This window comes from Leucopleurus acutus (assembly GCF_964270905.1).
Source record: "Leucopleurus acutus genome assembly, chromosome: 1".
NCBI lineage: Eukaryota > Metazoa > Chordata > Mammalia > Artiodactyla > Delphinidae > Leucopleurus > Leucopleurus acutus.
The window spans coordinates 172410784-172437974 of record NC_139142.1 but is presented as its reverse complement, the minus strand read 5'-3'; the positions used below and the strand labels follow the sequence as shown (position 1 = coordinate 172437974).

Below are 27191 nucleotides of genomic sequence, written 5' to 3'. Positions count from 1 at the left end.
TGGCCCAGATTTTCTACTACTCTCTCCCCACTAGTCTCTAAGGAGAAACCTGAGGGTTGAAACGACTTGGGAGACCTGTGCAGTATAATAAATATATGCATTTGTTCTTTGTTCACTGTGCCTGGCACTGAGTAAAACCTTTCCAGTCTCCTGAGTGATGAGTGACTTCTGTCTGCTAATGAGATGACTCTTGGCTGGGGTCCTCTAAACAGCTTCAGGATGGGGGCTGTCCCAGAAAGACCAAGCTATTATTAGAGGATTGGAACTTTCAGCCCCAGACCCCAGGCTCCTGGGACAGCAGAGGGGTTGGAGATTGAGTTCAGTCACCAATGGCCAGTGATTTAATCAATCATGCCTCCATTAAAAAATACCTAAATAATGGGGTTGGTCAACACGTGGCAGTGTTGGGAGGGTGGTGCACCCACAGAGGGCATGGAAGCTCTGTGCCACCCACCAAGGCCCTCCACACCTTGTCATGTGTTTCTTCCATTTCGCTGTTCTGAGTTGTATCCTTTATAATAAAGCAGTAGGCATTGTTTTCCTGGTTTTGTGAGCCATTCTAGCAAATTACTGAACCTCAGCAGGGGTTATGGGAACCCCTGATTTGGAGCCAGAAGTACAGGTGGCCCCAGGTCTCAGGACTGACTTCCGAGGTGGGGGCAGTGGTGTGGGGCTGAGCCCTGAACCCTGGAGCTTGCACGAACTCTGGTTCGTTAGTGTCAGAATTGACTGGAATTGTTGGACACCCAGTTGGCGTCTGAGAGTTGGAGAACTGGTTGCGGGTGTGGAAGACCCCCACACAACCTCCTCTTTCCATTCATGTGAAAGGAAAAGCAAGGAGGCTGCTGTTACTGTTTTCAGATATGTTCAGTGACCATGGGAGCAATGAGAAGCTCTCTTGTTACTGAGTAAGGTCCAGCTGCTCACCACTCAAAAATCAATACTCAAGAGGGGCAGGTGTTGGTAGAACGGAAAGTTGTCTTTAATCAGAATGCTGGCAATCTGGGGAGATGGTGGACTCAGTGTCCCCCAAAACCACCTCCGAAGATTCTGCTCGGCCGTGAAAGTTTTAAAGGGAAAAAAGGAAGTAATCTCAGTTAATCGTAGACATGGGGGGGGGGGTGTCAGACCCATCACCCTCCCCACCGTGTGCAGGCTTGTCAATCCTCGTGATGCTATCCTGTTCACACAGTTTGTTCTGTTCACGTGATTACTGAAGGGGAAGCTAGGGAAGAGATCTGGTCATCGGTTAATTACTTATTCTTCATTTCTACGTCTTTGATCTATGGCAAGAACCGACAGGTTACCAAGATTTGAAAGGTGTGCTTGGGCCGGAGATGAGTAGAGCCTGGGGGTGCCTGGTTTAAGGCTGGTGACAAGACAAAGGGGCCTCCTGCAGAGAGCTCTTTCTTGCCCAAAGCTGCTTACACTCTTAGCACCTTCCTGCAGGATTCTCCCTCAGTTTGAGGATGCAGCTGGAATGTAGAAGTGAGGAATAATTATTTTTCATAGCTTTAACAAAAAATAGAATAGGTATTTTAGGGGGCATATGGTTAAATTTTAGGTTTTAATTTTACCTGTGATTCTTAGCAAAGTGGCTTCTCTTGGTATCAGTTTTGCAGAGGGAAGGGCTGTGTGACAGTAGATGTGTGGAGCGAGCATCCAGACACTGGTTTCCCCCAATCTTTGCTGGTTTGCATCTCTCACACTGAGCCAACTGACAGGAAGGCATCATTACTCCAAGTGTGTGGAGAACTTGCCATCAATGTATGAACAGCTGTCTGGAAACTATGAAAATTTACACCTGAAATCAGGAGTTATGTGCTAACTGTGAGAGCCAGGTTTGGGTGGGCGATTGATAAACCCAGCGAGAGCCTGTTTTCAAAAGAAGGCAACTGGGAGGTGAGTTCCCATGGTTTTAAAATTACTTGCCCTCCCACGGTGAAAAAGCCACACCCACAGCAGCATCACAGGACGACGCCTGGCCTGGTCCCCTTTATTCACCAGACATCAACCTCGGGTCTTTTCTGTGGATCAGGCTGGACTCCTCCTTCTCGCCATCCCATACCTGTCACAGGTGTGGCAGTTCTGGACTTTGCTGCTGTGACACCTGCTGCCTCCTTGAGTGGTTGCCCTCGAAAGCAGGAAAGGAAATTTTGCATGAATCTGTAGCATCTCCCATTGCTTTATGGTCGAACTCCATGTTTTCTGCATTAAAAGAGAAACGTTATTGGAATGATATGATATTGAATTTTCCTCTGGTATGTGTAATACACTTGAGTGTTTTAACAAGCCAGCAGTTATGATAATTTTAATGGGAGATTCGTGTTCCGTTTTGCATAAGTGATGAGTTTAAATTTGATTGAGTCTTTGAATGTAAACCCCGAGAGTGTACAGATCTAGTTCCTTAATGCTTTGAGGTCTGTCCCTGACTATTTTTATTAAAATATTTCTTCATTTTAAATTATTCTGTTTCCCCGGGTATTTTAAAAGGAAGAATCTTTTGTCTGTGGCTTGATAATTAACCTAATCTGATTACTGTGGTTTTTTATGAAACAATAGGGCAGAATATGTCAGCAAAGTTTTAGGCACATCAGACTTAGCATAGCATCTGTGGTCCCACAAATTTAATATTATTTATGGTAATAGCTGTATGTAGTTCTATGGATGTTACTCAGAATTAGTGCATTGCATCTGGTATTTGAGTTTGGCAATAATTGAGAGATACATTTGGGCATCAATTTAGTCCTATTATAGCATTGCTATTTTGTGTAATTATGAAACTGAAATGCTCAATTCTTTATTTCCCCTTGAAAGCATCATTTGCAATCTTACTTTGGTTTTGTGAAAAGTAAAATGTTCTTAGTAATTTGGCAGAATTATACTTACGTATTTATTTGTTTTTTGTTCATATAAATATAAAAAATAACTAGCCTTAGTTCAGTTCTTCTCCATGATGGGCCTTGGTTATGTTGTTAATTTGCCTTCTGACTTCAATTTAAGGGCCCTCTTTTAAAAATGAAGGAACTGTGGTTCCCAAAACATAGGACATTGTAAAAACTTGGCTACATGACTAACTAGCAGAGCTGAGATCTGAACCTTCATTTTTCATGTTTTTTAAAAAATGTTTAATTGTGGATAATTATGCACAGACACAGGCATAATTAATAATATGCACAAACATACGCATGGGTAAAGAATATAATATGCATTGAACCTTTGTGCACCCATCACTCAGCTACAACTCCTGGCCATTCTTTCCCCACTATCCCCTACCATTTCTCCCTTGGATTATTCAATCCTGAGCATCATATTATTTCATTCAAAACACTGAAGTATGTATGTATCTCTGAAAGAAAATTAAATAGCCGCAATGCCAATAACACACCCAATAAATACCAGTGATTTGTTTTATCATCAACTATGCAATGTTCCGATTTCTCTAACTGTATCTGTCTGTGTCCCTCTGTCTTTTTGTATTTGGTTGTTATGTCACTTAAATCTCTCTCTCTTATCTTTTCTTGCTGGACCAGATGGGCTGTAGCACCCACATATCCCTTGATTATCTCTCAGGATGTACACTCCTAGAGAGATCCAGTGAAATTACTTATTTTATGGTCTTTTTAAAACCATTCTCTGTAGTTAAGCTGCCAACCCAGTATACTGGTCTGTTTCATTTTGTTCTGATTTTAGAGATGTTTTGATTGAATTTCATTTTATGATTTACTGTTACAGAGTCAAATCTGTACAACAAAGGATTTTTGGAGGATTCTAGTTGTCATCCCTGTCCCGTTTATTCTGTTTCTATGTCTCCATGCCCCTGCCCCCCGCCACTGCCACCCTCACCCCCACCGCAGAGCAACCACTCGTAGGTTTTGGCTTTATGCTTTTGCTTTTTTGTTGTTTTTTTAAAAATTTATTTATTTATGTTATTTATTTGGTTGCACCGGGTCTTAGTTGCAGCAAGTGGGCTTCTTAGTTGCAGCAAGTGGGCTCCTTAGTTGCGGCTTCGCGGGCTCCTTTAGTTGTGGCTCGCCAGCTCCTTAATTGTGGCATGTGAACTCTTAGTTGCAGCATGCATGTGGGATCTAGTTTCCTGACCAGGGATTGAACTGGGCCCCCTGCATTGGGAGCTCAGAGTCTTAACCACTGCACCACCAGGGAAGTCCCTATGCTTTCATTTAAAAATGATAAGCGAGTATGTGCACTCTCCGCACACTGCCTGTATATGTGCGTGCTACACGCACTGTCCTACTGTCCTGGTCCTCGGTTTGTAACTTAAGGTATATCCTGGGCGTTGGTCTCTGATATTTCCTATCCTTCTTACAGCTGCATTGTCCTCTTTATACGGAGGGCTGTTATGCTTTTGTCTGTGATGCAAGTTACACCCTACTCCCTAATGTATCATTTGTCTTTTTTATTTACTTCTGGTGAGGTTTTGACATGCAAAGATTTTTATTTTATGTAGTTAAATGTATCAGTCTTTTCTCTATTGCTTTGGAGTGTGAGTAATAGTGCAGTTTCTCAATTTGTAGGTCAGAGAGGGAAGAACTCTTTGTTCTCTTCTAATGTTAAATGGGATCTCTCCCTCTCTCAAGTTTCTGATCTATTTGGAATTAATCCTGATATAATTTGTGCAAAACAGATGTATATTTTTCCTTTTCTATGTGGCTACCTGGTTATATCAATACCACTTATTAAAAAGTCCGTTTTTCCCCCAGGGATTTTTTTAAACAATTCTTTTTATTTTTAGTTTTTAAAATTATTTATTTATTTTTGGCTGTGCTGGGTCTTCGTTGCTGTGTGCAGGCCCTCTCTATTGTGGCTAGCAGGGGCTGCTCTTTGTTGCAGTGCGCGGGCTTCTCATTGTGGTGGCTTCTCTTGTTGGGGAGCCTGGGCTCTAGGCACGCGGGCTTCAGTAGTTGTGGCACGTAGGCTTAGTAGTTGTGGCGCACAGGCTTAGTTGCTGCACGGCATGTGGGATCTTCCCAGACCCAGGCTCAAACCTGTGTCCCCTGCATTGGCAGGCGGATTCTTAACCACTGAGCCACCAGGGAAGTCCTCCCCCAGTGATTTTAAATGGCAACTTTATCATATACTAGATTTCCATAGACAAAGGGTCTATTTCTGGATACTTAGATTCTCTTCCATTGGTCTGTGAATCCATACACCATCACTATGCTGTTTTGATAATAGAGGTTTTATAATACACTATAGTGTCTGGTATGGTTAGCCTTCCTTGTTGTTCTGCTTTGCTAAGGTTTCATTAGCAATTCTGGCTTGGTTGTTCTGCTAAATGAACTGTATAATCAATTTGCCTGGCTTTAGGAAACAATGATGTGATTTTTAAATTGATACGATATTGAATTTGTAGATTAACTTTGAGAGAATCGACATCTATGTGATGTTGAATCTTCTTGTGCAGGAACATGGCATATCTTTCCACTTATTCAAACTTCCTTTTTCTTCCTGAGTGTTTCACAGTTTTGTTTATACAGGTTTTAGACATTTCTTGTCAAGTCTCCAGTGATAGTACTTATTTACCTATTTTGCTATTGTAAATGTGGTCTTCAGCTATGTGTTCCAACTGCTGTCTTTGGTGTGAATGAACATTATTGATTTTGTGTATTTATTTTACAACCTGTTTTTTAAAACTAAGTTTTCTTCCTGTTTTGTGTGTGTGTGTGTGTGTGTGTGTGTGTGTGTGTGCTTGTTTGGCACAAGGACTCGTGACTTTCCACATGTATAAGCACATGAGCTACAAATAAGGATAATTTAACCTCTTCTTTCTCAATCTTTATGCCTTCAGTTTATTTCTCTTGTCTAAATAATGGGTGAATCCCTCGAACTCGGTGCTGAAGAGTCATGGACATGGAGGGTGCCCTTGTCTTGCTGCAGACTTGAGCAGAAAAGCCTCACCTTCTCCTGTGTTCATTAAGATGCTGGTTTTCGAGCTGAGGTTTATGTTGTAAATGTACATATATCTTCTATCATGTTGGGATAGACTCATCCTTTCCCTCAATTCCTATTTTATTGAGTGTTTTTCGTATGAACAGATGCTGAATCGCATACCTTTTCTGCATCCCTGAGATGCTCGTGTTATTTTTCTCCTCAGCTCTACGCATGTGATGGACTGTATTTCCTAATGCTAAATCGCGCTTGCATTTCCAGAATGAATTGCGTTTGGATTAGCCTCTGTCTTCCCGAATCTGCCAGCTTCCCTGATCTTACCTGCAGCTGGGCGAGCTCTTCGTCTGGCTCACAGCTTTACAGTGTTCAACAGATATGTTTATCGAAGGAACGTTGAGTGGATTGTCTTCCTTTTACATTAATGATGACATTAAAAAATATTAAACCCATGCACATTTCTAATAAACTAAGCACAACAGAAAATGACAACAGCAAAAGCAATAAACAGAGTTGTATTGATACCACCCAGAAATGGTCAGTCTTTCCTATTCAGTGTCTATAAATTGAGAAATCCCTGGATGCATATGCTGGTAAAAGACAGAAGCTACTAGGGAATGACACTGTCTAGGTTTTAAACAGTTGTTTTTATTTGAAATTAACAGAAGCAGCACTGATGTGAGACCAAAGTTACTTCTAAACTTGAGGTTGGTTCTCCTTCCCAAGAAGACACGCTAGTTTCTAGAGTGAAGGGAGAACACTGCCAGTGCCCCCCAGACCCTGTACGTTGTTTGATCACCTCTCTCTTTCTTCCTCCACACAGTTAAGGTGGCGATCTCACACTTTGCCCCAGGTGTTACTGAGATTGTCACTCACATCTGCTCGGTTCCTCACTTTCCAAGTTGTTTATTAGCTGTGTGATGACGGTGCGGGTCTAATTCTCACTCTGTAATTGGCTTCCTCAGTACTGACTCTTGTCTCCCCGTGTATCAGCTCCAGTCCTCCCGGTGTTGGATTGATGTTCTGATTAGGATCTGGGGTTCCGTGTGGTGCTCTGGGAGCTTACGTTTCTTGGTGTCTGTTTTCTGGTCAGTTGTCAGGCTGTTTCGCAGTTTTTCTGGTCCTGTGTGTTTACCTGTGCTGTCGCGGGAGCGTATCTGTTGCAGGCGCACCTGGCAGCACTCTGTCGCAATGCTCTGGCCTGTGCTCCTGGGCTCCTGCATGCTGACAAGTTTGTGGCCCTCCACCAGCCTGGTTTCTACCCCCAGGAGAGGGTGGGGAGACCAAAACACCGAGGCCGCTGCTGCGAAGGCCCCGGGGTCTTATTTTCCTCCCAGAAACTCAAGCACTGTCCCCTTGGCCAAGCCGGGCAGGTCCCACCCCACAAGCACTGGCCCGGCCCTCCATCCTGGCCCTTCTTCCTTTGTGGAGCTCATACATGCACGATATGAGCCTCTACTCCAAAGGGATTTCCCTAGAGTGACTTGCAGGTGAGAATTCTCAGGACGCTGCCAGCTTGCCTTCTGTCTCACGGCTACCTTGGAAGATGAGGGCAGGGCAGGAGTCAGGAGCCTTTGGGACCTCCTGTTTTGCCACTTATTTCTGTCCCCAAGGCCCCTCTCAGTTCAGAGAGAACGCTGTGCCTCTTTCTTCCTTTTTTGGTTGATCTCTTGAGCCGTCTGCCCTGTAGGTTTCACGAGGAGCTGGGGCTTGTGGGCCTGCATTCCACGGAGCAGACCTGGGAGGGAACCCGAGCGGGGTGGGGGGGGCCTTGCACCTCGGTCACCCGCAGAGGCCAGGTGGACATCCACAGAGGACCACCTGTACCAGGCTATAAGAGGGCTCAGTGGGTACCATTTTAAACTCTTCACGTTATCCTGTGTGATAGGCATTCCTATCAAACAGCTTTTATTGGTGAGTCAACTGAGGCACAGAGGTTTGGACCCAGAGAGTCCTGGTCTGGAGCCTGTGCTCTTTGTGTGATGCTACCTATGTGAGGAAGGGCGGGAGGGGACCTCGGGCCATGGCGGCAATTACCGTGACGGTGTTGACAGTCCCACAGCATGTGAGCAGGCTTTGGGAGACAAGAGCTGAAGACATTCTTTAAAGAAATTACTCTGGGAACCAGGCTCGAATCCATGACTACTCTCCGAGTGCATTTTCTGCTATTGTAACACTGTCAATCATTCTAGAAATCGCTTCCTACTCTGTGCCAGGAACTGCCCCAGGCGCTTTATGTTTGTGTCTTTCACCTTCCCACTGACCCCAGGAAAGCTCTGATCCCCATGTTATTGAAGAGGACACGGGGTCAGAGAGAAAGGAGGTGATCCCACTGGGTCAGCCAGTGGGCGAGGGGTGGCAGCTGGGCCCCCAGACCATGCTTTTTGAGTGACACTGACCTGCCTGAGGTAATGTCACTGAGCTTTTGAGGCTGAGACTTGAAGAGTTCTCTGCTTTGTCTGTGACCAGCCTTTACCAGGAGTGAGTTTAGAAAAAGTGTCAAAACAAGTCACCCTGTGTTTAAACAAGCATCAGAGGGTCCAAATTTTTGTTCGGGGTGGTGGTGGTAATTGTTGAGGTTACAGTGTATATAAAAGAAGTGATCTGTAGACAGGGATCTTGGGGAAAGAAACTTGCATAATTTTCAACTGTTTGTCTCCCAGAAAAGTCACAGAAATATGTAAAAACATTATCACTCATTAGTTGACATTTAACCAAACGTATTATTCTAAAATAGGATAAATAAAAACTCCTTAGTAGATGTCTTGGTCAGCTGGGGCGACCATGGCAAAACACCACAGATGGGGTGGCTTAGCAACAGATGTGGATTGTCTCAAAGTTCTGGTTAGGTTCTGGCGAGAGCCCGCTTCCTGACTTGCTGCTTTCTGGCCGAGTCACCACATGGCCTGTCCTTGGGTGCCCGTGGAGAGGCCATACTCTCTTGCTCTTCCCCTCTGTGTAAAGGCCACAAATCCTACCAGGTTAGGACCTCACCTTATGACTCATCTACCCTTAATTTACCTCCTGAAAGCCCTATCTTCAGATGCAGTCACATTGGGGGTTAGAACTTCAATATAAGAATTTTGGGAGGACACAATTCAGTCTATAGCAATAGGGAAGTTGTTTTCTCCCTGAATATGATTTCTTCCTTTTATGTTTTTTTGCTTTATTTATATTTCAACCAAAGCTGGATTATAAACACCAGTGGGAAGAATCTGTGTCTAAATGTCTCATCTACAAACCACCCAGCTTATTAATATTAATTTTTCACTGTCAAGTGATATTTATGATAAAGGTAATGGGAGTGATCAGTATGTTCAGATTATTTAAATATTCAAGTATTTTATTTGACTTATTTTTATAAGTATTTTCTTTTTTAAAAAAATTTTATGTATTTATTTAAGTATTTATTTATTTATTTAGGCTGCACCAGGTCTTAGTTGTAGCATGCATGTGAGATTTAATTCCCCGACCAGGGATCGAACCTGGGCCTCCCTGCATTGGGAGCGTGGAGTCTTACCCACTGGACCACCGGGGAAGTCCCTTGACTTTTATTTTATTCAACTTTGAGTATTTTTATATGTTAGCTGAAAATCATATATTATTAATTTTTACAAGGTGGCTGTTCAAATTTTCATTCTATCTGAGCAAGTAATCATCCTATATTTTTTGTATAAAAGAAAGGATAGGGTACCCTGTATGGTTTTAGGAGAGAGATACATTTGAAATTTAATGTTCTCATTTAGTTACAGAAAGCTAGAGAGAACTACTGCTTTAAACAGCTGGGTTCTTGGCAAATGAACTTAAAAATAAAAAAGAATATTTGCCAATTTCTTTTCTGTCGGTCTCAGGTCCTTCGATAGAACTTCCTCTTGGGAAAAAAATATCAGACAAGTATTAAAAATTGGCTTAGTGTGATCAGAAAGAAAAGTCTATCTTTTTAGAAATGTGCTGAATTCTAAAAGTTAATTAAGAAGACATTGTCACATGGTCTTCTACACTGGTTATATTTAGCTTTTCCCTTGAAATAAGATACCTCTTTCTTCTCGGTAAATGTGACTATCTTGGTGTCTTAAGTCTTCCAGCCATACAGGATCACCATTTCCTTTAATATTCAAGTGAGCAAGCTCATGCCCTAAGCCCCTGTATTTGGAAAGCGCCACGTGCTCTGTCCCCAGCTTCCATCACCAAGGATTGCTGTAGTCCTGGAGATTTTCCGGGTCACCCTGACTCCAGTTTACTCCCTCCACTGAATGCTTAGGCTCCCTGAGCACTGGGCCTCCCACGATTGGCCTGTACCCACCCCACTTGCCCCAGGCTGGGTACCACTTCCCGTCCCAAAGGATCACTGGCCCTGGTTGTGACAGCAGCCCACAGCGTACCCGCCACACTGCCTGGCAGTCCTGACACTTGTTCCTGGGCCCCGGGATCATCACATTGCAATGGTCAAGTCTTTGACCCCACTGCTAATCCTTGGAAACAAATTATCTGTTCTCCATTCTTGTAGTTTTTCCTCTTCCAGAAGGTCATCTACATGGACTCATGCAAAACGTACTCTCTTGAGACTGGCTTCATGAGTTTAGCATGATGCATTTGACTCAGCCATGCTGTTGTACCTATAAGTAATTGTGTTCCTTTTTATTGCTGGGTGCTATTCATTTGTATGGATGTAATACAGCTGCTTTATCTCTTAACCCATTAAAATACTGCTTTATTTCCACTTTTGGTGATTATGAATAAAGCTCCTATAGATACTTGTGTGTATGTTTTTGTATGGATGTAAATTTTTATTTTTTTCAGTGAAATACCTTGGAGTAGGGTTGCTGGGTCAGATGTAAATGTAACTTTAACTTTGTAAGATGTTGCCAAACTGTTTATGTGAGTGACGTTTACATCCCACTAGCAGTTGTTCTGTATCCTCCCCAGCACTTGCTTAGTTTAGCTCAGTTTTGTTTGTTTTGCTGTCCTAATATGTTGGATGTGTAAATTTGTATGGAGAAAAAGACCCCAATTAGCCAAAGTGATCTTGAGAAAAAAAATGGAGCTGGAGGAATCAGGCTCCTTGACTTCAGACTATACTACAAAGCTACAGTAGTCAAGACAGTATGGAACTGGCACAAAAACAGAAACATAGATCAGTGGAATAGGATGGAAAGCCCAGAGATAAACCCATGCACCTATGGTCAACTAATCTATGACAAAGGAGACAAGAATATACAATGGAGAAAAGAGAGTCTCATCATAAGTGGTGCTGGGAAAACTGGACAGCTACATGTGAAAGAATGAAATTAGAACACTCCCTAACACCATACACAAAAATAAACTAAAAATGGACTAAAAGACCTAAATGTAAGACTGGACACTATAAAACTCTTAGAGGAAAACATAGGAAAAACACTCCTTGATGTAAATCACAGCAAGATCTTTTTTGATCCACCTTCTAGAGTAATGGAAATAAAAACAAACAAATGGTACCTAATGAAACTTAAAAGTTCTGCACAGCAAAAGAAACCATAAATAAGACGAAAAGGCAACCCTCAGAATGGGAGGAAATAATTGCAAACGAATCAATGGACAAAGGATTAATCTCCAAAATATGCAAAGAGCTCATGCAGCTCAGTATAAAAAAAAAACAAACAACCCAATCAAAAAATGGACAGAAGACCTAAATAGACATTTCTCCAAAGAAGACATACAGATGGCCAAGAGGCACATGAAAAGATGCTTAACATCACTAATTATCAGAGAAATGCAAATCAGAACTACAATGAGGGGGCTTCCCTGGTGGCGCAGTGGTTAAGAATCCGCCTGCCAATGCAGGGGACACGGGCTTGAGCCCTGGTTCGGGAAGATCCCACATGCCGTGGAGCAACTAAGCCCGTGCACCACAACTAATGAGCCCACGTGCCACAACTACTGGAGCCCACGTGCCTAGAGCCCGTGCTGTGCAACGAGAAGCCACCGCAGTGAGAAGCATGCACACCACAATGAAGAGTGGCCTCCTCTCACCGCAACTAGAGAAAGCCCGCTCACCACATTGAAGACCCAATGTAGCCAAAAATAAGTAAATAAAATATATTTTTTAAAAAAAAGGTAAATTCAGTTTCTTCTTTACAAGTAAGTTAATACAAAAGGAACACATTTGCTGAGCTCTGTGGAAGTAATGGCAGCAGACTGCAAATGGTATGAGTTAATGGAATGACTCACATTGGCTATTAGAGTTGCACAATTTAAAAATGTATATATTTATATAAAGTGCACGTCACAGATTATGAGGGATGATACCCTTGGGTTCTCTTTTCTTTTTCATTTCTTTCTTATTGAGTCCTAAGGCCGATATATTAAGACATTTAAGAGATTCACATGATTGCAATTCTTGATAAGGGATGCCCAAAATTAAACGGTAATCTCTTGAGAGAGCACGTTTCTCTGTTGGTAGCGTTCTCTTAGCCATTTCTGCAAAAATTGTGGTGTGGGCCCAGGCAATTTCCATGAGCATGTGCTTTCCAAAAGATAAACTCACCGGACCTAACTAAAATGTGCTTTCTGGGATGGCTTTGACGCAGCTGTCCGGCTGGAGTTTATTATGCACAGAGTATCAATGCTAAAATGGTGAAAAGATGGGGAAAGCCCTGCTTGCGAGGCAAGGCTGCCTTTACCATTCTTTCTAAACAGACTCAGGGGCTTTAGAGAAAGTTACTGGTAGGAAATGGTTGGGGGCGGGGGCGGCTGGCGACGGCAAGCTAGTCCTCAAGGTCTTTTATCCTTTTTATGCCCAGTTTTGTGGGGAAAGAAATGCTTTTACTTCCCTTCCACGCTCTTAGCCTTATTTTTCTCCCACGTTCTTCCTGGGAGTCTCCTCCACCTACAAACAGTCCCGATTTCAGAGCTCTCGATACTTTCTACGGATCTGGCCTGAGCTGTGCGGTCCTGAGCTGAGCCGCACACTCGCTCAGGACCTTTGCTTCCTGTTCTCTATCTTCAGGGTTTCGCAAGGACGACACTTAATTCTAATAAAACACACGGCTGGGACCCGCAGGGTTGCGCGGAGACGCCGCCACCGCGCAACCGCCAGCCGAACCAGACCGACCCCCAGACACGGCGCGGCCTCGATGACGTAGCGCGCAGCCCCCTGACGCAGCGCGCAGCCTCTGTGACGCAACCGCGCCCTCTCCGGCCCCGCCCAGGGCCGCCAGGAGGAGCTGCGCGTAGACCCTCATCCCCTCAGCCGCTAGTTACGGGGTGTCCGCGTAGCGCGGGACCCGCCGCCGCGACATGTTGCAAAAGCCGAAGAGCCGGGGCCGCGCCGGCACCCAGGCCGAGCACGGCAGCGGCGGCGAGGAGGCCCCGAGCACGTCCCGCGGGCCGGGCGGCGCCGCGTCGCAGGGAGGCCGGCGGGCCGAGGCTCCCCCCGCGCCGGGGCCGCGGTCGCAGAAGCAGCTGGAGCTGAAGGTGGCGGAGCTGGTGCAGTTCCTGCTGATCAAGGACCAGAGGAAGATCCCGATCCGTCGCACCGACATCCTGCGGCACGTGGTCGGGGACTACAAGGACGTGCTCCCGGAGCTGCTGCGGCGGGCGGCCGAGCGCCTGGAGTACGTGTTTGGGTACCGGCTGGTGGAGCTGGAGCCCCGGAGTAACACCTACATCCTGGTCAACACACTGGAGCCGGTGGAGGAGGACGCGGAGATGCGCGGCGACCAGGGCACTCCCACCACCGGGCTGCTCATGATCGTGCTGGGGCTTATCTTCATGAAGGGCAACAGCATCAAGGAGACCGAGGTCTGGGACTTCCTGCGGCGCCTCGGGGTGCACCCCACCAAGAAGCACCTCATCTTCGGGGACCCGAAGAAGCTCATCACCGAGGACTTCGTGCGGCAGCGGTACTTGGAGTACCGGCGCATCCCGCACACGGACCCCGTGGACTACGAGCTCCAGTGGGGCCCGCGCACCAACCTGGAGACCAGCAAGATGAAGGTGCTCAAGTTCGTGGCCAAAGTCCACAATCAGGATCCCAAGGACTGGCCGGCGCAGTACTGTGAGGCTTTGGCGGAGGAGGAGGCCAGGGCCAGACCCCAGACCGGGGGCACGGCCCCAACCCCAGCCCCTTCCTCTTGAAACCTGAGACAGACTCGGAGAGACCCTGGGGAAGGGCTGGGGGTGGGAGGGAGCATCTTGCTGTAACCCTTAAATGTGTGTAATAGTTTTAGGATGTGTTTGCAATCTTTTCTTCTTGTGATGTTATAAGTCACTTTGGTTCCGAATTTTCATTTATAAAAATATTAGGGGATGATTTGTTTTGGTTTGTCTTACTGTCTGTTTTTTTTATTGGTATAAAAATCTTGCTAGCTTTATAAAGCGAATTGGAAAGTTTTGTACCATGTTATGGAAATAGACATTTAAAAGAAAGAACACGTCAGTAAGTTGCTTTCATACCAGGGAAATAAAACGAAGTGGCTCTTGTCTGGCCTCTGGACTACTCAACTCTGTAAGGAAAAATAAAAGTCTATAAATTGAAAACTAAAATGTAACTGCCTATATCTCTATTTATCTTAGCAAAGCCATTTTAAAAACATATTTCCCATGTGTATAAGTGTTATGAGTCATTCTAAGCAATGTATGCATTGTATTTTTTCCAGATAAGTTTTTGTGTGGCTGACCATTTAGTTCCTTTTTTTTCTGGGTTTTTTTTGGGGGTGTGTGGTTTTTTTGGTTTTTTTACTATAGTTATAATAAACACTGTATTTTTGAAGCAAGTAAGCATTGTGCACTTTTTTTAACCATAAGTCATGAGAAGATTTCATTACTGAAAAACAGCATCTTAACAAAAAAATTTTTACCACGTATCATTCAGGTAAATAGTGTTTTGTGGAAGTTGCTCTGTTTTTATGTGTGTGTGCATATTGGATCATGATGTAAAATATATTTCTTTCTGTGGGTCACAGAAAAGTGTTAATGATTAACTATACCTACTTGAGAATCAGACTACGTGGGATCAGCGCCTCCCTCTGCATAACTGGCTGTAGGAATTTAAGCAGGTTAGGTTGTATACAGACCTTTCCTCACCTGTAAAATGGGTTGATGATGCATGTTGTTGTGTGTGATAGTGTGATAATTAGATAGGGAAGTGTACCTAGAGATCTTGGCACAGTCCGGGGCTGTGGGGGATTTTAGTTGTTACTTTGTTCCTTAAAATTTGCTTAAATTTGTTTATTCTTGGTCTGGAGAAGTTAAAAAAATTTTTTTAAGGTTTTCTTTCGTTATCTTGTTCTAAATCATTCCTCGAATTGGAATTACTGGTTCAAAAATATGACTATTCTAGTCTGACTCTGTTGTATGGTTTTATGGAAAAACATAACTCATGGTTTATGGTGAGTAGAGCCCATGTAAACAGTAAGAGCAGAAAGTAAGATCTACCCCAGGTTGGAGAGGTCTCTGTAGTGTAGTGAATAGCATATGGGGTTTCGAGGCTGTCTGATAGACTGAATTCAAATTACGGCTCATGCTATGGCAACATGGTGATTTGGCATAGGTTTTAAGCTCCTTTAATCTCAATTTCTTTATGTGTAAAATGGGAAAAACAATAATTATATCATAGGTAGTTGTATGGATTAAAAGAGCCTGAAGAAAAGCTGGTGTAGTGGCCTTTCATTGTATTTCTCCATAGCCTCTGGCAAAATGCTGTTTATATACAGAAGTTCAACTGTTAATTATTCAGCAGGTGAATAAGTATGATTGTTTGGGGGGAAGGTACTGCAAATTAATCATGAAATGAGGTAAATACTTAAAAAAAGAAAAATGTGGATTGATCAACCCTGGACTAGAGTCATCTAGAAGAATCTGGTGGGTATGTGGTGGTGTGGAGCAATGGGTTAGATGACTGGGTTTTACTTTATTCTGTTGAACTGGAATTTGCATTTATTTTATCAGTGAATATAGTTGGTCCTTAAAGGCATTTCTTGGTTTGCATTTATTTCAGTGTATGAATTACCTCCTGGCTAAGCATTCTGCTTACTCAATGACCGCTTTCCCCTCTGGGGTGTTCTAATGCTGGGATTTTCATCTGTATGGGGCAGAAAATATCATTATGCACTATGCAGTGTCAGTTATATCTGAGGCACATGTTTTCCCCACACTTTTCTTGTAGAGATGTTAATAATTTACCATCAGTAGATTTCCATTTTGTTTCAAATTTTAAAGTAGAAAACATTACAGACCAGATCAAGCCCTTGTATCTTTTCACCCTTCCCAGAGGTGTCAAGAGTTTGTGGCTATTGTGCCATTGTCTAGTTAATACAATATAATGTTTAATATATGAACAATATATACAGTTGACCCTTGAACAACACAGGTTTGAACTGCATGGTCCACTTACATGAAGATTTTTTTCAATAAATATGGAGTACATTTACAGGCTGGGAGGTGGGTATGCGGGGCGTTGTTATACTGTTTTCTCTGGTTTTGCATGTGTATGAAATTTTCCATAACAAAAATTAAAAGAAATAAACTTAAAGACATTCTAATAAACATCTTTCACTTGATTTCTTTTTAGTAATTTATTACTTGTTATTTCTGAGACTATATAACACTATTTTGAGACTGTAGAATGCATAGTATTTTCAGGTTTAGCTTCTAAAATATTTTACAGTATATTTCAAATAAAATCATGGTTGCTGGCTATGGCTTTTCAGAGACTTTACCTTTTTTATTTGATTTAAGGTAATATGAATTTGAAATTTTAATAATACTTTCCTTGAAAACATAGAAATGTTATTCATATAATTACTGGATCATCTGAAAGCTTTTTGAAAGCCAAATAATTTTTCCTTCGAGTCTCTCCAAGTGAATAATCAGTTTCTTGTTTGGTTTGTTTCCAGATTACCTTTTTCATGCTGCTCTCTGCAGTATGTGTAATGCTGAATTTGGCTGGTTCAATTCTCTCCTGTCAGAACGCTCAGCTGGTCAACTCCCTAGAAGGCTGTCAGTTGGTGAGTAATGAAATGCAGACCTTTTGATAAAGGGCATAGGCTTTGATTTTGAATGAAAGTGATTTCAAAAATAATTTTATTGTATCCTTGGATTTATTCTGATGTTTTAGTGTTAAGGAATTAACGTTGATTCACTTCTTAAAATTCTCCCAAATTAAAACTGGTTCTACTCATAAGTCAGTTACTAATAGTATATTAGTGTAATGCTATTTTGAAATAAATGTCTTTAGTAACGATTTTATTTTAATATTTGTTGCATTGATTTTTGTCTCCACTGAATTTTTAAAAATCAATTTTGTAAGTCGATTTTAAGTGCCGAGATACATATAAGCTTGATAATGAGTGCATCCAAACAATTTAGTTCTTATTTTTCAGTTAAAAAAGAGAACTGTCTTTTCAATCTAGGAAAACCGTAGATGGTGTGCTATGGACATGGTAGGGGGTCATTTTGGTTTGTTGAATGTAACCATCATTCCTTCTCATAACTTGGCTCCTGCTTCGGTAACATATGCGTGTGGCTGGTGCAGAAATCAGAGTGTGTCCCATGACGTTCAGTACAGGTGCAGTGTGACCCCTGATGTGACCCTGGCTGCTGGGTATGGGGGTGCTGGTGTTTGTTTCTTTAACTTAGAGAAGGCACAAGGCTACCTTTAGAGCCATGCCCCTCATAGCTGCCCATGTACTTGCCAACCTGTGGCCATGATTTCTGAGAGCTCAGGGGCTATGCTGAACTACCTGAAGCTTTTCTGTAGCAGGGCAGTGCCTACGTTTCTTGTAGCCATGCCATCGGGTTCAAAGGGGAGCTGCTGCCCTTTACATTCCTCATCTACCAAGGCCAGCAAGTCTAGTGTAAGGTGAGTGCTGAAACACCTACTGAGTCCCCAAAACTGAGAGCTTAGTCTTGTTATTTTCTGTTCAGTGTGGGCGAGCTCACACTGATCATATTTTATCCCAATATGATATACACAGAGTATCCTCGCTGTAGTGCAGTATTTCCCCAGGACTACCAAGAACTGACACAGCCTGGAGCCCCATCACCAACAGAAAGGGCGACTTGCTAACTTCTGTTCGTAACTTGGTAGCCTCTCTTTTCCTAAGTACTAAATGTGGTGAATATGGTACAATCTGGCAACCTACACAGGATTAGCCATTTTTTTCTCTGATTCCAATTTTCCAAGACAGAGTGACTGGGGTGACAAGAAGTGAAAGTGCCTGGAGGTCCAGATCCAAAAGAAAGGCAAATGCCCAGTCTTGAAAGGTTGACTTCTCCTGGTATTAATCTCAGACCCTGTTTCCCTATTACTTTATGCTGCATGAAAGGATGGGAAAGATGTAATTATATATAATTATATGCAATTTTTTATTTACATTTACATATATTTTATGTATTTATACATGCACCATTTATATTTCTTTTTCTTCTGTGATTTGACTGGGACCTTTACCCATTTTTAGATTTAACAGTTATTTATTTGCAAGAGCTCTTTGTATATTATGGTTTTGAGTCCTGCAGCTTATATGGTCAGATATATTTCTGGATTGTTATTTGCCCTTTATTTTTCACATAGAAAAATTTTTAATTTTTGTGTATTCAAAGCTGTTACAGTTTTCCTTCGTGGTCTTACCTTGGAACCAATAAAAAGACCTTTTCCTTCCTAAGATCATGTTACCCCAATAATTTCCCCTGGTGTGCTTTTTTTTTTTTATAATTAACTCTTTAATATCCTTGAATTTATTTGATGAATTTAACCTTTTCCTCTAAAATGGGTAGCTAGCTTTCCTAAAACTATTACCTGAGTAACCTAATATTCCCCTGATGATATGAAATGCCACCTGAACATTGAGTCCTTTGGTAGCAAGTTACAAAAACTGACAAAGCCAAAGGCCATTTATTAGAGAGATGGTGGGACCTATTGAATATCCAAGGGGTTAGAGATTAAGCCTGGAAACTGGCTGGTTCCAAAAGGGCTTCTGTGGCTGCAAAAGCCTGACGCAGAGTGGGGGTCTGCAGTGGGAACCCTGAATTCCTCAGGATGCAGTTCTGCAGGAGTGAACAGTTCCCGTGGTTCTTAACCTCTTTGTCCGTTGGTCCTAGAGTCAGAGTCCAGGGCGGGAGCATTTTGATTGGCCAGGGTAAGAAAAAATCTGCTTAGCTGTCCCACCAGTGGAATCCAAGAGATAATCCTCCAAACTAAGGTAGTGTTAGGAAGGGTTGAGGGAAGGAAGGCAGGAATGTATGCTGGATAGTCAAAAAGAGAGCCGGGGGCTTCCCTGGTGGTGCAGTGGTTGAGAGTCCGCCTGCCAATGCAGGGCACACGGGTTCGTGCCCCGATCTGGGAAGATCCCACATGCCGCGGAGCGGCTGGGCCCATGAGCCATGGCCGCTGAGCCTGCGCGTCCGGAGCCTGGGCTCCGCAACGGGAGAGGCCACAGCAGTGAGAGACCAACGTACCACAAAAAAAAATAATAATAATAAGAGAGCCGGTATCTACTCTGACCGCATTATCATAGGTATGCACACACACATACAGATGTGACTGTTTGCCTATCTCTGGACTTTTCATTCTGTTCCATTCCCATGTCTGTTTATTCATATTCCAGAACAATACTACCTTTTTTTAAGAAATTGAAGTGTAGTTGATTTACAGTATTATATTAGTTTCAGCTATACAACATAATGATTCAATGTTTTTACAGATTATACTCCATTTGCAGTTATTATAAAATGTTGGCTGTATCCCCTGTGCTATACACAGAACAGCACCACTTGTATTACCTTAACTCTATATTTTTATAACTGGTAGGGCAAGCCCTACCCCACCCCCATCCCAGACTTGAATCTACTTCTTAAAAAAGTTCTTGCCTGTTTTTAGAAGTTTAGTCTTCCAGATGAGTTTTGAAATTTTTTTTTTCAACACTCAAAGGAATCAATTTGAAATTGCAGTGGGAATCATATTAAAATTGTAGATTAATTTGGTGGAGAATGGACACGTTGACAGCATCATGTTTTCCCTTTCAGGCACATTGTGCATGCTTTGGTTTTATCCAAATTATTTTTATAAATCCTTCAGTGCAGTTTTCGTTTTTCTTTAGTGTATCTAGTACATTTCCATATCTGTGTGTCTTTTTCCTCTGCATAATTAAAAATTAACTAATTTTTATTATACATAATAATTTATTATATATAAATTATTATAATTGTGAGGTCTCTTTTCAATTCCACACTCCTAGCATCCCCTTCAGAAAGTTTTTGGTAGCCAGATATTTTCTGTGCATATTAGTGTTGTGTTACCATTCTTACACACACGTCTCTTCTGCCTACCGTTATTCACATCCCTTTTGTCAGCCAACCGTGTGGCTTGGTGACATTTGTACATCAGCCCTTGGAGCCCTTTCCAGCTGTTAAATAGAGAGCCCTGGGTAGATGGACGGATGGACGGTTAGATGGATGGATGGATGGATGGATAAATGGATGGATGGATAGATGGACAGACGGATGGATGGATGGATGATAATTTGTTTAACCACCACTTAATGAAGGATCAGTTAGGGATGTTTCTAGTCTTTTGCTAAAATAAACATGGCAGAGAAGATGACCCTTTGTGCACATTTATAACTCAACAAATACTGAGTGGCTTTTGCTCCTGCTGTGGGATTCCAGAGTAGGTGGTACAGTTATTGACCAGGGTTCTTGGCCTCCTTAATCAAAATCGATCAGAGGCCAGACAAGGAATTCAGGCAAGCTTTATTGGGGCCCCTGCTGCAGCAGGGGAAGGGAGAACAAATCATAAGTTCCATTGCTAACTCGCTCCCTGAGAGCCTGGTGAACTGGCTCCTTACATGGGCTTTTGCACCTGTCCCTTCAGAAGTGACAATTGGGCTTCTTGGTCTCTTTGTATCTTGTTGTCCAGAATTTGCCCCAGCTGCACATGCACGCAGTTATTTTTAGTCCCATATAGTTTCTTTATATTTTGTTGCTCAAAGAGACGTTTGTCCAGGTGCAAGCACTGTAGCAAAGGATCCCAGGTCCCAGCTGGTGTCAGTACCTCCAGGGAAGGGCCTCCCCCCATCCCCTTATCGGAGAGGCTCCCAGCTGCTGTTGTTCTCTTGGCATCCCGTCAGTTTTCCTCCGAGTACTGGCATTTCCCATCATTCCCTACTTGGCAGAACCCCACAAGGAACAAGGCCACATCCAGGGCTGGGTGCTATCCTGACCTGTGAGTGAATCAGCGAGTGTATCCCAGCCGTTCTTTTCCTAAGAGCCCTAGAGGAAGGTAAAACATTATCTGGGGGTTTTAAGTAAACATGCCGTTTTAGGTTAATGACAATTAAAACCATTATGGGTTTTCAAATGTCTTTTTAAATGCCTCATCATGTTTTGTTTAATTTACGACTGCTGGTACAATGAAATATTGCACAGCATCAAAAATTTGTTTAAAAATCTGTTTTCAGTTATGACCTAATTCTTTCAATTCATCCTGCAGAAGTTTGGGATTTACTTTCACATTTTACAGTGTTTTTAAAATGAAAGCCTAACAGAATGCTTTTCAGATGCAGATCAATATAATATAATGCATCGTGTGTTGATAAGTACATTGTCTTAACGGAAAAGGCGCTTTTTTGTTGTTGTTTCCTTTTTTTTTAATATGAAATAATAGATTCTCATTGGAACAGATGCAGGTGATACATGAATTGGAATAAAACTGGACGTCTCCCCTCTCACTGTCTGCCTGCCACTCCCCGTCACACCTGTGATCCCTTTAGGATGAGATGTGTTCAGACCCTCGTATATGTTTACGTACATGTGGGTGTGCGTGTTGTACATTCACAAACATACAGTTTTCTTTTTAAACACGCTTATACCGTATACTTTTTTCTGTGGCGTTTTCCCTGCTCAGTGATATTATCTTGAGACATTACCATGGAAGTATATTCAGGGAGCCCCTCATTCTTCTGGCGGCTGTGTGTACTTCCCCATAGTCACTGTATTTACCTGCACCGAGAGGCGGTCTGGCCATCTCCATTGTTTTGTTGTCACAGCCACGGCCACAGTGAACATGCATTCTTGTCCTTGTTTTTAATTTTAATATAGTTGGGTAATAATTTTATTATAAAGGAAACAAATATATCCTCCTGCACCGTAGTATTGTTACCGAAAGTTGGGTCTGGCTGCTCACCACTCAAAAGCCAATACTTGAGAGGCAAGGTTGGTGGAAAGGAAAGTTTGCTTTATTTTGGAGGCTGGCAACTGGGGGAGAAGGGGACTCATGTCCAAAGGCCAATTCAACCCTGCTGATCAGGGGACAAGAGCTTTTATAGGCCGAGGGAGGGGGCCACATGCAGAAACAGCACAGTCAGCTCTGACAGTCATCTTGAAATTGGTCATCAGTGGTCTGACCAGCGTCATCTTGATTGTTTTCAGTACAGTTCATCTTCAGTTCCAGGGTCGGATTATTCCCATTTCCTTGAGGACAGTTCTCAGAATTGTGGCAGCTTATGTCATGGCTACAGTCTGGTCCTCATGTAGTTAACTTCTTCCACCTGGTGTGGGTTTCAGTACCTACAAGACAGCTCACAGGATATGGCTCAGAATATTATCTATATCCCTTAAGGAGGAACTAAAGGTCCTTGACTTTGCTTAATGACTAAACTATTATTATTTGGTCTTGTTTGACTGTTTTCCTTTGCTCCTGCATTTTCTCACTTCTCTGATTAAATTTATTCTTTGACCAAAGTTCTTCTGCAGACAAAAGGCAGGCGGAGGGTATTTGGGCAGAGGGGGAGGTGGTCCTGGACAGGCCCCATAGGGTCCTGCTGTGTTTCAGTATGGAGTGAATTAAAATATTTGTCCTACTTCGTATTGCCAAGAATTAGAAATTTAGGTGGAAAATTTCATAAAAGTTATATATTTAGTTCATTTTGATATATGTTCAAACATGAGATGGAAATGTGCTCTTTAATATTTTTATGCCAAACTAATGCTAACTGCTGCGTGATGATGATGATGGTGAGGATTGCAAACTTCTTTGAGCACTTGCTATGTACAAGGCACAGTTCTGAGCACATCACATGCGTTCGTTCATTTACTCCTGACAGCCATGACTGAGAGACAGGTACTATTTTATCCCCACTAACAGGTAAGGAAACTGAGGCCTTGAGAGTTAAGGAACTTTTCCAAAGTCATGCAGCTGGCAGGTGCTGGCATCAGATTCTAACCTTGCTCTTAACCATTAGGATATCATTAAATTTCTGTTTTTCGTAGCACTTTAGAATTAATGGTTAAAAGAGGAAAGGATGAGAAGCACTGGACGATGGAGGTAAAGAATATGTCTTGTTTCTTCTTGGTCAAAATCAGTCTTTGGCTACATGGGGAACACTTTCCTGTGTAGAGAAGAATCTCAAGGAACCTAAACCATAGCTTATGTGTCACAACAAAGGGATGTGAAAACAGCGTCCAGTTTTGTAGGACATGTGAGCTCTTCCTCTCCAGCCACATCAAGCATGTAACTGGGAGAGGTATCTTTCCCTGTAAGCAAACAATCGTGTGATTTATGTTGTGCTTGCCCACGATCACACCCGTGTTTTCCTGACCTTAAATCCTTTGTAAATAGATGCGTCACATCGCAGGGACAGTGTGATTTCTTCTTGTTTTCTGGAAAGCTGGGCTATCTTGCTGTGAGTGTGACCTGACCACTAATTGGACATCCTTCTAGTCTGTGCCTAGGCTTCCTGGGGGTATGTAGCTCCCAAAAACGAGGGTGGCCTCAGGAGATCTGACACCTGGGCGGGTGTTTTGATGGAAAGCACATCACCACCTCCTTCTTCCTTATCTGTTTACATTTCTGATTGAAGAGCTTGATCTCAGCTCCCTGTGTGCCTCTCAAGTCTGATGTGGGATTTCTGGCAGGGGGAGCCAGAGTGCAACCCTTTTTCATATAGGAATTAGCAAAGGGCTTTTCGAAGAACCCAGGAGGGCCATAGCCATGACACTGTACATAGCACAAAAAAATTGAAGACATATTCTTCCACTATCTAAAAGCAAAGAAGGTGCTCATTTTGAGTCACGTTCCAAGATAGAGCTTTGTTTTTTTACTTTCACTTTACTGGTTAACGTATACAAAAATTCCAATCAGGCATTTATTTGTGGGCTGATTTGTTTGAATAATAAAAATAGATAATGATTTTTGAAGAAATAAGTCAAAATTTTGCTACAGATAAAGATGTACATTTTAAAATGATTTTTTTAAAAGTTCTTCCCATCAGGAGGCTATAATGGTTTTAAACATATAAGTGCCAAAATAACACAGCACCAAAATACATGAAGCAAAAATTGACATCAGTGAAGGGAGAAGTATGCAATTCAACAGTAGTAACTGGAGACTTCGATACCACACCTTCAGTAATGGATAGAACAAATAGACAGAAGATCAAATCAACCAGAAAGTAGAAGACTTGAGCAACACTACAGACCTAACAGACATCCATAGGACACTCCACCCAACAACAACAGACTGTATTCTTCTCAAGCACATATGAAACATTCTCCAGGACAGAACCTATGCTTGGCTGTAAAACAGACCTAAATAAAATTTTAAAAGACAGAAGTAATGCAAAATATATTCTCTGACTATAATGGAATGAAATTAAAAACCAATAGCAAAAAAAAGTTGGAAAACTCACAAAGATGTGGAAATTAAGTAACACTCCTTAATAATCAGGTCAAGGAAGAAATTAATAGGGAATCAGAAAATACCTGTATGTGAACGAAAATTAAGGCATAATATACCAAAACTTACGGGATGCACTCTAACACAGTGCTTAGAGGGAAATTTATAACTAAATACCTATGCTAAAAAAGAAGAGAGATATCAAAACACTACATAACCTTCCAACTTAAAGCACTGGAAAAAGAAGGGCAAACTAAACCTAAAGCAAGTTGAAGTAAGGAAATAATAAAGATTGAGCAGAAATTAATGAAATAGGGAATAGAAAAACAATAGTGAAAACCAATGAAACCAAATGCTTGTTCTTTGAAAAGATCAACAAAACTGACAAAACTTCAGATAGCTTGACTGAGAAAAAATAGGAAAGATTTAAATTAATAAAATCAGAAATTAAAGGGGGGCTACCAACCTTATAGATATAAAAAATTATAAGAAAATACTATAAGCAGTTAAACCAACAAATTAGATAACTTAGATGAAATAGACAAATTCTAGAAAAACACAAACTACTGAAATTGACTCAAGAAGAAATAGACAATCTGAATAGATCTATAACAAGTGAAGGAAAAAAACTGCCCACCAAGAGTAGCACAGGCCCAGATGGTTTCACAGATGAATTCTACCAAAAATTTACAGAATAATTAATACCAATTATTCACAATCTTTTCCAAAAATGTAGAAGAGGAAGGAACACTTCCCAATTTATTTTGTGAGGCCAGTACTACTCTGTACTAAAACCAGACTAAGACACCACAAGGAAAGAAAACTACAGACCACTACCTCTTATGAATATGGATGTATAAATTCTCAACCAAATACTAGCAAGCTGAGTCAGGCAACATATAAAAAGAGTTATACATCATAACCAAGTGGGATTTACGCCAGGGATGCGAGGTTGACTTAACATCCAAAAATCAATTAGTGTAATATGTTGTATCAATAGAATATAAGCAAAAAAATCACATGATCATCCCAATAGATGCAGAAAAAGGAATTTCAAAATCCAATACTCTTTCATGACGAAAACACTCAACAAACTAGGAATATAGGATAACTCCCTTAACCTGACAAAAGATATCTGAACAAACCCCAGCTAACATTATATTTCATGGTGAAAGACTGGATGCTTTCTGTCTGAGACTGGGAACAAGAGAAGATGGTCCATTCCTGCCAATTCTATTCACATGGTACTAGAGGTTCTGGCCAGGCAAGAAAAAGAAATCAAAGACATCCAGATTGGAAAGGAAGAGGTAAAACTGCCTCAATTCACAGATGAGGTGATCTTGTATATAGAAAATCCTAAGGAATCTGTTAAAACATCATTAGAACTAATAAATCTAGCAAGGTTGCAGGGCCAAGATCAAAACACAAAAAATCTATTATATTTCTAAGCCCAAACAATGAATAATCTGAAAATGAAAATAAGAAAATTTCAGTTTCAATAGCATCAGAAAGAATAAAATATTTAGTAATAAACTTAACAAAAGAAATGCAAAACTTATACTCTGAAAACAATGAAAGTATTGTTGAAAGAATATCTAAATAATTGGGGAAGTGTCCCATGTTCATGGATTGGAAGGCTTAACATTGTTAACTGCCTTAGTCCTTTGGGGCTGCTAAAACAGAATACCATAGACTGGGTTGCTTATAAATAGTAGAAATTTATTTCTCACAGTTCAGGAGGCTGGGCGTTCCAAGATGAAGGTGCTGGCAGATTTGGTGTCTTGTGAGAGCTTGCTTTCTTGTTCATAGATGGCCATCTTCTTGCTTTGTCCTCACGTGGTGGAAAGGATAAGGGAGTTCTCTGGGGTCTCTTTTATAAGGACACTAATCCCATTCATGAGGGCTCTACCCTCATGACCTAATCACCTCCCAAGGGCCCAGCCTCCTAATACCATCACATTGGGGGTTAGATTTCAGCATATGAATTTTGAGGGGACACAAACATTCAGTCTATATCACAGTACTCCCCAAACTGATCTGCTGATTCAAAGGTATCCCCATCAGAATCTAAGTTGATGTCTTTGTAGAAATTGACAAGCTAATTCTGAAATTCATATGGGATTGCAAGGGACCCAGAATAGCCAAAACAATCATGAAAAAGAAGAAATAGGAGGACTCACACTTTTTGACTTCAAAACTCACTGCAAAGCGATGGGAATCAAGACAGTGTGGTACTGGCCTAAGGACAGACATATAGATGAATGGAATAGAATTGAGAGTCTAGAAATAAACCCAAACATTTATGGTCTGACTTTTAATAAGGGTGCCAAGAGCATTCAGTGGGGAAAATAGTCTTTTCAACATATGATGCTGGGAAGACTGGATAGATATATGCAAGAGTGAAATTGGACCCTTACCACACACCATATACAAAAATTTACTAAATTAGATCAAAGACCTAAAATGTAAGAGCTAAAACTTTAAAACTCTTAGAAGTAAACGTAAGGGTAAATCTTCATAACATTGGATTACAGAGAACCCTTAGATGTGACCTCATAAGCATCAGGAAAAAAGAATAGATGAGTTAGACTTCACTAAAATTAAATATTTTGTGTTTCAAAGAACACTATCA

General features: G+C 41.8%; 2 protein-coding genes across 2 annotated transcripts in view; both read left to right on the top strand.

Annotated features, from left to right (window-relative positions):
* Positions 1 to 27191, top strand: part of ENTREP2 (endosomal transmembrane epsin interactor 2) — a gene marked incomplete at both ends in the record, with an annotated part of 358528 nt that overhangs the window by 242694 nt on the left and 88643 nt on the right. Inside the window, one exon of the mRNA XM_082851600.1 lies at positions 16782 to 16892. Coding sequence (XP_082707726.1) covers positions 16782 to 16892 — 111 coding nt within the window. The remainder of the gene's footprint in view (positions 1 to 16781; positions 16893 to 27191) is intronic.
* Positions 13100 to 14797, top strand: NSMCE3 (NSE3 homolog, SMC5-SMC6 complex component). Its single transcript, XM_082856410.1, has one exon. It carries the CDS (start codon positions 13183 to 13185, stop codon positions 14020 to 14022), a length of 840 nt encoding a protein of 279 aa, XP_082712536.1. The 5' UTR covers positions 13100 to 13182; the 3' UTR covers positions 14023 to 14797.